The following is an 11,866-nucleotide window of genomic DNA, read 5'->3' as shown; positions in this document are numbered from 1 at the left end:
TTCATCTGTTCAGCTTCCTGTGGTTGGATCAGTCAAGTCTAACCTTCAAACTCATCATCTAAACACCACCACAGTGTCCACATTTACTTCAGTTTGTTTTTACTTTCTTATGTATTTCATCAACTTGATCCATAAACCATAATCATAATAATCCATAATCCATTATTACAGTACACGTTCACAGTAGTCCGTGTTTTCCAGGGTCAGTCCCAGAACAGCTGATCCAAAGTAAACCACCCAGTAAACAGAGGTAAACATGGTTTATTTCCTCCGTGCACATGTTAAACAAATGGAGACGGATCAGTAGAAAAACCCAGAAGGTGGAAACAGGATTAAAAACAGGATTAGAATGAAGGCGCAGACGACACAGACGACAACATGGTGTTGGCAACAGAAGACACAGCAGCTGTTTGTACAGGTTCAAGTCCACCAGGTCCAAGGAGGAGCAGGTCAGTGAACGCAACACAGCGAACGCAGGTTGTGAATGCAACACAGCGAATGCAGTCCAGCGAACCCAACACAGTGAACGCAGTGAACACAACACAGCGAACGCAGTACAGTGAACACAGTGAACGCAGCACAGCTCACTGGAAACATCTGGAAATACACTGAAACTGGACAGAGGAGATCCAAGACAGAACCATGGCACTAAGCCTGTATGTTCATGTTTATGCTTACATCCATGTTTGTGTTTGTTGCTGTTTGTGTTCCAGTTGCAGACCTGATGCTGATCTTCTCGTAGACACAAACCCTCTGTGACCTTCACCACACCCAGTTCAAATCTGTGCTTGTCATTATTTCTAGTTTGTGTTCTTCTGTTCCTGGTTCTGATCCACTTTAGATCATACTGGTCTGAATGTAGAACCTGAACTACCTGGACTTTAACGTCCCTGATCTAAATGGTTTATTCTCACATTTGAATAGGTTTAAAGAAGTTAAATCAGTATCAGATCCTGTTAAAGTTCCTCTAATTTATATCAGATTGTCTTTGAGTCAAACTTATTCCATCCACATTTATATGTGAAAGTACTGAGTAATAGAACTGTATAAGGTCATGTGACCTGGAAACAGGAGGTCAAAGGTCACCTGTTCAATTTTCTACTGTTCCAGATGTAAACACAGGAGAAATGAGGAGCAGATAAATGAATGAATTCAACAGAGGATGAGATTATGACCATGAATGGACAGACGGATGGAAAAACAGATGGACAGATAGACAGACAGATGGAGGACAAAACCAGTCCAATACTCCTTCAGTCTGAAGTTGACCAAAGGGGTAAAAACATAAACTAATGTCTGCAGAGTCACATACGGTTCATACCTGGGTCAGATTAAACCTTCACATGGATGTTCAAAGTGTCTTTTCATGATCTTTGTTAAGGTCCTAGACTGTGGACATCTTTACTCTGAACCTGGAACAGCAGCTGAACCTGAGGCTGGAGCTACATGGAGTAGGTCCACCTGTGGCAGGTACAGAAGGTCTGTTTGATGGACGACACATGAACCTACAGATGATCCCATTATTCCAACAGTAGAAGCATGTGTAAATGTAATGGTACATAGACCCTAAACCCAGAAGGACACAATGAAGACCGGGGGGACATGCGGGGATATGTGGGGATTGTGTGTTGGAGCCAAGGATCAGACTCCTCCAACGGGTGAAGAACTTCAACTCCAGTAGAATCTGCCCTTAGAACCATCAGCAGAAACCTGGAGAGAACACAAAGACAGAAGGTCCATTAAACACAGGGAACCTCGAAGAACCTGCAGGGACCTCCTCCTTCTGTTTTCAAAGCTCCATTTACGCTGAAATTACCCGATAAAAACTTCCCCTCCACCCAAGCCTCCCTGATTACAATTCCTAAAAGGGGGTGGGACTTGTCAGATCCCTGGAATCCCTGGGGGCGGGGCTGTGTGTTGCAGAACTCTGATAGGTGGAACCCACTGTCGGCGTTCCACACTTGTGTTCTCCCTCCAGGTTGGTGTCTGTGAATGGGTTTATTCCATTTACACCAGATTTACTGGGTTTGGGTTTTGGAAAATGTGTTAAATGGAAGAAAAGAAGAAAAACTACGACAAGTGGACGATCAACATTTAAGCAACACCATCAAAAGAACCACAAAAATACACAAACAATAGGCTTCAAATATACTCAAACACATAAAGAAAATAGTAAAACACACTAAATATTGACTAAAATAAACAGTGGCTACTGTTTCACATGTCTGTTTAAGGCCCAATGACGATGGTCCCCCAGTCCTGACCTTTAAAGGGTTAAAGGGTTCAGACCAGTGTCATCGTACTTCTTCTGTGGATGAACATTTATGAGGATAATAAAGCTGACTGTGGGCTAACCCGGGTCATGTGACCTGCCTCCATCACCTGCTGGTTCACTTTGTGCCGTTGTATTTCACCTCCTTCCCACACTTCTTCAGCGTCTCCATGAGGACATCCACGTCTTTGTCCGACTCGATCCACACCAGTTTCTTGGGCAGGTCAATCTCAAACTTCACATCTGAGAGAACAGGAAACACAAAGACGCTGACTTCTACAAAAACACAAGTGTCCCTGAGGCCGTTGGCATTTTACTGACATCAGCTGCTGGTCATGTGACCTGTTGGATGATTCCACCGCCGGAGCCAACGAGTCATGAGACCAAACTGCACTTTTACTATTTTCACTGTGACAGTGTTCACTTCCCTGGTGTCACATGTTCATATTTAACACTGTTCATCTGCAGCTTCTGCTCAGTCCCATAAGGGACATGGGTGGACATGGGTGGGACTTTTCCGTCTGAGTGGACCTGAACTATGTGTCCTGGAAAAAACCTTAATCACTGACCAATTAAAGGGGTTTAAGACCCAAATGTCCACCTTTAACTCTTAAAAGACCCAAACGTCCACCTTTAAAGACCCAAACATCCACCTTTAACCTAAACCATCAACTGATTTAAACTGTTTGATTCCTGTTGATCCACTAATCCTATTAATCCATGTCAATAATTGGTGTAAAATACAGTTCTTCATCTGTTCATGGTCATCAGATATGACTATATTTGGGCATTCAGAGGCTCTGTAGTTACCGTGGAAACACTGTCATCTTCTCCAACATTGATTAAACAGTTTCCTCTGCTTTTGATATAATAATCCTCAACTTTAATTTGAGCTTTTACAAAAATCTACATGATCAGTGAATTAAATATGGGGAAATACCTGATTTTCACTGAAAAAAAAAACACAAAGAAGATAATATTACAATAATGGTGATAAATCACTGAAGAAGGGTTAAATATAGAGGAATAATAATTTGGGAACTGCCACCAAAGCAGCCCTGGGTCTGTATGGGTTAAGGTTGAAAATGGTTTTATTCAGGGACTAGATGGTAGTAAATATTGCTCTGGCCTTTTTATTGATCAGACATGTGATGCTGCGGATCATGACGTTGTGCTCCAAACACGACTTCAGACGCTCATCTCAAACCCACTTGGTCAGCTGATTATCTGTCACAGTGTGTCCACAGGGCTGGTTCCACTCTCTCTTTCCTTGATGTTGCTAAAAGTGTTCCACAGGGCTCTGTCCTAGGACCCTTTTTATTCCCCGTTTATATCGACAGTCTATGTGATCACCTGTCAAATGCCATGTGCTACTTCTATGCCGATGACACGGTCATCTAATGTTGGGCTTCCACACTTGCACAGGCTTTAAAGTTTTTACAATATGTTTTTTAATACTGTTCATTCTGGACTGCAGGTTCTCAACCTAGTTTTAAATGCAGACAAATCCAAAGTTACTGGAGAACGCTCAGTTAAAAGGAACTGCTGAAGGTCAACCAACAGAGTTAGTTTGTAGTTAGAAGTATGAGGGCGTTGTGCGTGAACAGGAGCTGTGTTGTAAAGTGCACATGTCCAGTTCGGTCGGCTTCACTTCCTCTAAACCAGTGGTTCTTAACCTGGGTTCGATCGAACCCTAGGGGTTTGGTGAGTCAGTCTCAGGGGTTCGGCGGAGGTCAAGACACACACTCGACTCATTAGTCGGGTGTGTGTGTCGGGCTAGGTCCGTATATGTAAACAAACGGCTTCGGAGACTCTTTCTCTGATTGACATCCCATATATGCGGAGTATTGTTGTTGCTTATAGCACTACAACACATCCAGAAGTGTTTATAATCTCTTCCACTCGTCTGACGATGAATTATTTTCCACATTGTTGTTATGACTTTTGCTACTTCCTGTTAACCACGGAGGCAGCCATGTGTAGCGTTTGTTTACATTTTTTGGTCACCGCACTGGTCAGTTACAATCATGTGACGACCGACGCACCATCGCGGATGGAGAAAGAGAGTGGCACTTGCCAAGGTGAAGCCACGCATTTCTGAACTGGTCTCTCAAAGGCAACAGCAGAAGTCACACTGATTTACAGTAAATATTCATTATTATTGTAGCCTGATGGAAATTAGGTGATGGGTGTGTGTTAAAATGTTAAAAATGATAAATAGCATAAATACAATAAGTTCATTAATGGAATACATAAGGTTAAAAATTAAAACCATTTCAGTGTGGTAGTATTAAAAAAGGTCATGTCTGTGAAAAGGTATGGAATTTGTTGTGAGTTCATGCACTGTATTGGTTTTGTACTTTGAACACAGTGATGTTAATGCACGGTTCATTTTGTGCACCAGTAAAACATATACCTGTGTCTTGCATTTGAAAAAAATCATATTTTATTTTTTAATAAAGAAGGGTTCGGTGAATGCGCATATGAAACTGGTGGGGTTCAGTACCTCCAACAAGGTTAAGAACCACTGCTCTAAACTGAACTGAGTCCAGGTGTAAGAGCAGCCTTGAACCAATGGGAGTCTTACCTCCAAGTTTGTTGAGGACTCTGGTGACGGCTCCTGAACAGCCCTCACATGTCATGGCCACCTCAAACTCGTGTTTCTGTTCAGATGAGATCAAACCATGTGTAATGCCATCAGGTACAAGACAGGGTTATTTCACCAAACGTACACATACACACTAGTTTGACAGAACAACACACATTTATACAACTGAGCGATACTGGAACTGATCATAGATGTCATTTAAGGGCGTTTTCTGCATCAACAAAAGCATCTTAAGCCTTTAAAGTTGATGAAAACATTCATTCCATGTGTCCAAACATAGACTGACAGCTTACAACTGTTCCCTATATCCAACAAAATAAGAGCTGTGCAGTTAATTCAATTATAATTGAAATATCGCTTCCCAATAACATAATGACAAGAGGCTGCACTTTAGTCTGGATTTAGGAGAACTTCAGGTGATGGAGGAAAAAATGATGGAAATTGTGACATCTGGTCATATTTTGTGGATCTGTGTAGAACATTGTATTATTTGGGTTTTTGCATTTTCAATGCAAATGTATGTTTTTCAATCAATCAAATTTTATTTATATAATGCCAAATCATGACAAAAGTTATCTCATGACACTTTACATATCGAGTTAGTTGAAACCAGACTCTAAGCCAATTTACAGAAACTCAACAGAATCCTCCAGGAGCAAATGTTTGAGACTGGTGACAGTGGAAGGAAAAACTTCCTTTTAACAGGCAGACACCTGGAGTAGACCCAGACTCCTGGAGGATGGCTATCTGCCTTGACCAGTTAGGGTTAAAGATAGAGGGTAAAGGAGGAGGACAAGAGAGAGTGATAGAGATAGACTGGGGGAGAGGGGGAGAAAAGGGGAAGTGGGGGGAGACACATGGATGCAGTTGATGCACAGATAACTGAACTAGAACTGTCAAAAGTAGATCAGCTGGTGTTTTTATGTTTGAGTTGAAAATACACCTTTAAATGAGTGATCCGTGCATTTTCAGTTATAACCAGGAAAGATGACAAGCACTGGTCTGCATGTAAAAAAAATAAAATAAAATAAAATACACAAGTAGTGAAAAAACTAAAACTGAGATATCACTTAATGATAGAATGGGTTTGAGTCCAAAGGAATGTTTGTGTCAGAGCAAAACACTGTGTGTACATGACAGTATATTCAGTTTACAGGTCTTTTACACTGGAACATTCACTAATCAACTGGATAAATGGACACAAACTAATATCTATAATAATAACACTTTATCATATACATTGAAAACATCCGATAAACATCACTTTGGTCATTTGTTTTCACTTTATCTTATTAAAGTCTGTAAGATTTGACACATTTAACCTGAGGTAGACTGTTTATAAGACATTGTAGACCAGTGTAATTGTAATATGAGTATGTGACCAAATCGTGCAGCTTTAAACTGTTCCTATGTTTTTATTCATTTCGCATCCGTCTTCGTTTATTGGTGGTCCATTAAAGGATGCAGGTATTCAACAGGTTTAACTGGAAAAATACATTATGATAATGGAATAACTACTATAACCTCTGCTTCAAGCCGACGTGTATTCTTGATCAAGTCTTTTTTCCTCTTTTCAGGAGAGTGTACACATGTGACCTGTGATATGTGAAGTATTTACAGACATACACTTTAAGTAGGCAGCAGTATGTAAACTACAGTTCAGGTGTCACATGTTAGAAACTATCCAGAGCAGATGAACACACAGGCTGTTGAGTCTGTAAAATAAACTGTATTAGTCTGAAGTCCATAAAGTCATCAGCTCCTTCACTGTTGCGCAGATTAAATAATAGTCGAATTAATACAATGAAACTGGACGATCTGAAGCTCAACGAAATGTTCCAACATTTTACTAGTGTTGCTCAATGAAGTCAAACAGCAGAATGGATCGTCCTGTGACCTCCACAGCCCACTGGTTCAAAAGGAAACTGTTAAGAATGCACTTTTTAATCCAAACTAAACCTAGTTTGATAGAGCTAGCTTACCGGCTACTTAGCAATACGACCATCGTGTGAACATCGCGGAAACTTCAAAACACGTTAAAATGAGCTGTAACTACTTACGGTCATGTTTAATGAGATGTGTCGAAACCCGGCGGTCGGTCCAGATGTGAACTTTGACTTCCAGCTGATGGGAAACACCAACCGGATCAGGAGAAACACCGGCAGATCGATCACTACCTGGAGTCAAGCTAATGCTAACAGGAACTCACAGGCACTTCCGGTGGCAAACTTTCACAATAAAATTCACCAATTGACGTAGGGTAAAGTGAAAGTACAGAAATATAAAATGAGTGTAAGATAAACATATATGATATTATTAAATTAGAATAAAACTATCAAACACGAACTAATAAATCAAGAGAGCGAGAAAAATTGTAGCAATAAAAAATACAATGATCAAAAATGCTAAAATATTCCATCTTTGATAACTACGAAGTGAATAAAAATTAACAAAATAATCAGAAAATAAATGAATGAATAAATAAATAATGTAAATAACTAATTTCCAAGGAACTAGAGACTTTACCTTTTCTGTTAAAGTTGACTTCCGTTTTGATTCCTGTGACATTTTATGTAACTCGACGAAACCCCACTGTTAAAAGGCAGAAGATTCAGACATTATTACGTTGCATTGTTTTCCCCACTGTTCTTATTTAACAAGAATGAAATAACAAAGTTCAAAATAGACACTGAGACATGTGAAAAACGACCGAGCTTTGATTGTTTATGAAAATTTCATGTATTGATTCCTGATTAGACCTGTGACTTTATTTTATTTTATTTTATTTTATTTTATTTTATTTTATTTTATTTTATTTTATTTTATGATGTTCTTTACTAATATTGTTCACTTAAGTTAGATATTGTTGCTCAGTCTGGAAAAAGATATGTATTTTTCTATGAAAGTGATTGAATGTATAACCAGATTTTGATTAATAAAGTTGGGGGGAAAAAAACCCGTTGCGTTGTTGTACTCAGCTATTGAACCAAATATAAAACACAAGAAGTAAAACATGAAACACGTTTTTCCTTCACATACTGAAGAGTTTTCTCACAGAATGTCTAAATAACGGCAGTATTTTGTCCAAACTCTGGACTAGCTGACGTTAACCCGCGGTATTTTTATATATCTGTGGTTTCCAGTTGTATTTAGGTCCAGTTTAGTGTTATTTTTGTCAGAATGATTTATTTTAAAGGTACTTAACGGCCGTAAGTGTCAAACTGTCATAATCCGTCTCCATGGTGACGCCACGTCGGACGGCACGGCAGCGTTTGGGCGGTCACGTGACGTGCGGCTGGCTCCGTGTGGCTGTCTTTTTTGACGTGAGCCCGTCGGTATGAAAACAGCGGCCGTGCGGGGATAGCCACGGACATACCGAACCCGGAGCCCAGCACACGGGACGCCACACACCGTCTGACCGAGGTGGGTGTAGTCTGCGGCGGCTCGGACCGAGGGCTAACGGAGCTCCAACCCGGTAGTGACACACATAAATACGGCTGTGTTTAGGTGTTTAGCTAGGTTAGCTTCACGGTACGGATGGACCGAGGAGGATGGAAACGGAGATTCAGAGCCACAGACAAGCTAAGAACCGGGCTAAAAACCAGGCTAAGAACAAGGCTAAAACCCGGGCTAAAAACCAGGCTCCAGACCAGGCTACGTGTGTTTGACAGTCCTGACTAGTTCGGCTAACCCCAGATAGTACAGCTGTAGCTCCGTGTGTTCGGCTGGTTCCGGTTCTGTCACTTTAAGCTACATTTAGCTCTGTTTATAGGACCTATTTAACACTATTAAGCTTAAGCTCATTGAATGGTGTGTGTGTATGTGTGTTCACGGGACACTTCTCGGTCTGATGTTCGGTCCGGGTGTTTACCGGGTACCTGTTACTGTGACCGACACGACCCGGGACAAAGATTAGTGTGACAGTAGCGGACAGATTATAGCACGGATGTCAGACTAATATGAGCTGAAGTGGGCCGAACCGGTCCAATGGATAACACCTAGATCATAATACTGGAAGGGCTGTGTGTGTGTGTGTGTGTGTGTGTGTGTGTGTGTGTATTTGCACAGTTCTGATAAATGTAGACCTTTTTAACTGTCCAATCGATAATAGATAGATAAATATTAATCCTGAGGGTAGTTCAAGTATTCATCAGCTTTACATCCGGCACATGAAGACCAAAACCAAACCAAATAGGTGGGTTAGTAATCAGGTTAGTATATTTACTGTAAAAGACACTTGTTAAAGAACTTCCTCTAAAGAACTTCCTGTACAGTTCTGTAAATGAAGACCTCTGATGGTATTTACACAGTTCAGGACACAGTGATATAAAGTGAAACAGTAATTTAAGTGAAACAGTGATTTAAGTGAAACTGATCTAAGGGACCTGTGGTGGTTTGAAGGTAGGGTCAGTCCAACTACAGAAGGTATTTGGACATTTGACGGTCTCATTGGATCAGTCCTAATGTGGACATGACTTCATTTTTTCATTTTATTTATTTATTTAGACAGGGACAATGCACAATATACATTAACCTTAAAAAGGAGAGATGTAGTGTGCCAGGTTCTAGCACTAGTGCTAATTTCCACCTGTAGTCCCTGGGCAGGCTGATGTTATCATTATCACTGAGACAGAGACCCCCCCCATACAGTCTGATGTCCTGGGGGTTGAAACAGTTCCTGAGTCTGTTTGTGGAGCAGGTGGGACACTCCTTTACTATAACAGTTTGTATTTTCCTGGTTCTGACCCACTTCAGACTGAATTAACCTAAAATGGTTTCAAAATCCTTGTTTGTTCGTGTCTTCAGTGTCATTTTTGCGTTTCACACGTTCATCCCAGGGGTTGGACTGGAGTCTTTGGTGGCCGGTGTTGGTCCCTGGGCCCCATGTTTGACACCAGTGTATTATGGGCTGGATGTGTTTGGACTGAATAGGACACATGAACAGGGTCAGGGTTAGTCTGGTCCAGTGGTTTATGTGGAGGACAGGAGGACGGACCCAGAATATTCCGGACATGCAGATCCTGTGCTCAGACACACACTTTGTTTAACACTGAACTCTGTCCTGTAGGTGTACAGTAATGAGGCTTTTCAACACTGGACATGTTCACAGGTGTTTGGACTGAAGCCGTTTTCGACAAAGGTCAGAATTATCCCAGTTGAATTTATTCACATGTACTGATGGGTTCCAGTCCACTGGTGCAGGTTTGGGTTTGGCATCATTTTCTAAGTTTAAAATGTCCCAAATTCTGTTAAATTCTGATGATATTTTTGACCAAAACACAGATGACTTCTAAACTGTCCATCCATGGATCCAAGTCCTGATGCATGTGTTCGATTTTAGGGATCTATTCAACTGAAGGGAAAGGATTTAGATCTGGACCATGAGGTCCAAACATCTACTGGATTATCCTTCAGTTTTATGAACCGTTCAGGATGGATTTAGACTTTTATTGACCTCAACACCTGCATTTAAACGTGTGGATCAGTGTGTACGGCTTTGTTAAAAATACAAATACATGTAAATAAAATAAGGTGTAAATAATAAACATGTCACATTTGGATCTTTTCTGAAGTACCACAGATCTCCAGATGAGCTAATCTGTACTGAACATTTCTGTGGGAAAGGAAGTGTTTTAGTTTAGTTTTGCTGATACAAAACCTGTATTTGTTCTAGATTAGTTTTTACAGATCTGACCATTAATGACCTTTGACAGTTTCATTATGGCTGGGACCTGATATGATGGGTGTGTATCTGGACCTGCTGAATATGTAGCATTTAATTTAGTTTAGTCTGATTTAATTTGAATTAGTTCAGAGCTGTAGTTCAGATGAACCTCCCTGAGGGCTTTAATCCATTTCATATTGTGAGATGATAAAAGGCTCAGTGGTTTCATATTCTGTCCTTTATTTTATTGTGTCTTTTATGAACTTTCATTTGTTCGATCGGTGATAGTTTAGTGGTTGTGGTGTTCATATTTCTGTAGTGACACTTCTTTGGTTTCAGGCTGAATGCGATGTGTCTTTACATGTTTTGGCTTTGATTCCAGGGTTGGTTTCAGGTCTGTGTTTCAGCTGTATCTGCTGCTTCAGTGCAGGCTCATGTAGGTCCAACCCCTTCAGAACACACCCACTGGTGTCTTATTTTCCTTTAATTTGTCACCTGTCTGAGTGTACATTTAGTATTTAGTGTCGATCCTTGTGTTTCTGTCTTGTAAATGTGTTGTGTTGGTGTAGAGAAGCTGAAGCTGAACATGTTCTTGACCTCCGTTATGATGAGGTTTTAATGAACTAGTGACAGAAGTGTGAGTGTGAGGTGAAAAGCTGCTGACGAGTTCATAATGTAGACGGTCACACTTCTGCTGTGGACCAACCACAGCCTCAGAAAGAGGAACAGGCTGTGAACAGACCTAATCAAACCCACTGGGACAAGAAGAACTACAGACTGAACACAGGAGACCAGGACCAGGAGACCAAAACCAGGTCCACATCCAGTCACACCTGTTCATCTGAACCAGGGACGTTCAGACCAGTCCAATAAGAACACAATAACCTGAAAAGAATCACAAATATGAACTTTTCTCTGTGGTTTAGGATGAAAAAAGTCAAATTATATTATGAAAAAATACACAGTATCTTTTAAAAAATGTGACGGACATGAACAAACTGGAATGTGAGAGTCCTTTTTAGAGTCATTTTGGAGTCCATCTGGAGTCCTTTGGAGTTTTTTTAGACTGTATTTGGATCCTGTTGAATGCGTCCTAACCTCAGGTGTTCTGTGTTTCCGTTCTGTGTTCACTCTCAATTGTGTTTCCGTTCTTCTGTGTTTCCGTTCTCCTGTGTTTCCGTTCTTCTGTGTTTCCGTTCTCCTGTGTTTCCGTTCTTCTGTGTTTCCGTTCTTCTGTGTTTCCGTTCTTCTGTGTTTCCGTTCTTCTGTGTTTCCGTTCTCCTGTGTTTCCGTTCTCCTGTGTTTCCGTTCTCCTGTGTTT

The 11,866-nt window shown here is 40.8% G+C and overlaps 2 protein-coding genes across 2 annotated transcripts in view; one reads left to right on the top strand and one right to left on the bottom strand.

Moving 5' to 3' along the window:
• Positions 1-245: 245 nt before the first annotated feature.
• atox1 (antioxidant 1 copper chaperone) lies at positions 246-7,100 on the bottom strand. Its single transcript, XM_030145426.1, has 4 exons — positions 6,941-7,100; positions 4,860-4,935; positions 2,383-2,515; positions 246-1,710 (listed from the first exon to the last, which is right to left on the bottom strand). The coding sequence occupies exons 1-3, from the start codon at positions 6,944-6,946 to the stop codon at positions 2,391-2,393; spliced, it is 207 nt and encodes a 68-aa protein (XP_030001286.1). The 5' UTR covers positions 6,947-7,100; the 3' UTR covers positions 246-1,710; positions 2,383-2,390.
• Positions 7,101-8,163: 1,063 nt separating this feature from the next.
• slc36a1 (solute carrier family 36 member 1) overlaps positions 8,164-11,866 on the top strand; it is a 43,118-nt gene continuing 39,415 nt past the window's right edge. Inside the window, exon 1 of the mRNA XM_030145413.1 lies at positions 8,164-8,303. The gene's annotated coding sequence lies outside the window, so the exon portion shown is untranslated. The remainder of the gene's footprint in view (positions 8,304-11,866) is intronic.

Source organism: Sphaeramia orbicularis, chromosome 10, assembly GCF_902148855.1.
Source record: "Sphaeramia orbicularis chromosome 10, fSphaOr1.1, whole genome shotgun sequence".
Taxonomy (NCBI): Eukaryota; Metazoa; Chordata; class Actinopteri; order Kurtiformes; family Apogonidae; genus Sphaeramia; species Sphaeramia orbicularis.
The sequence above is the reverse complement of the archived record's forward strand: the minus strand, read 5'-3'. Positions and strand labels throughout refer to the sequence as shown.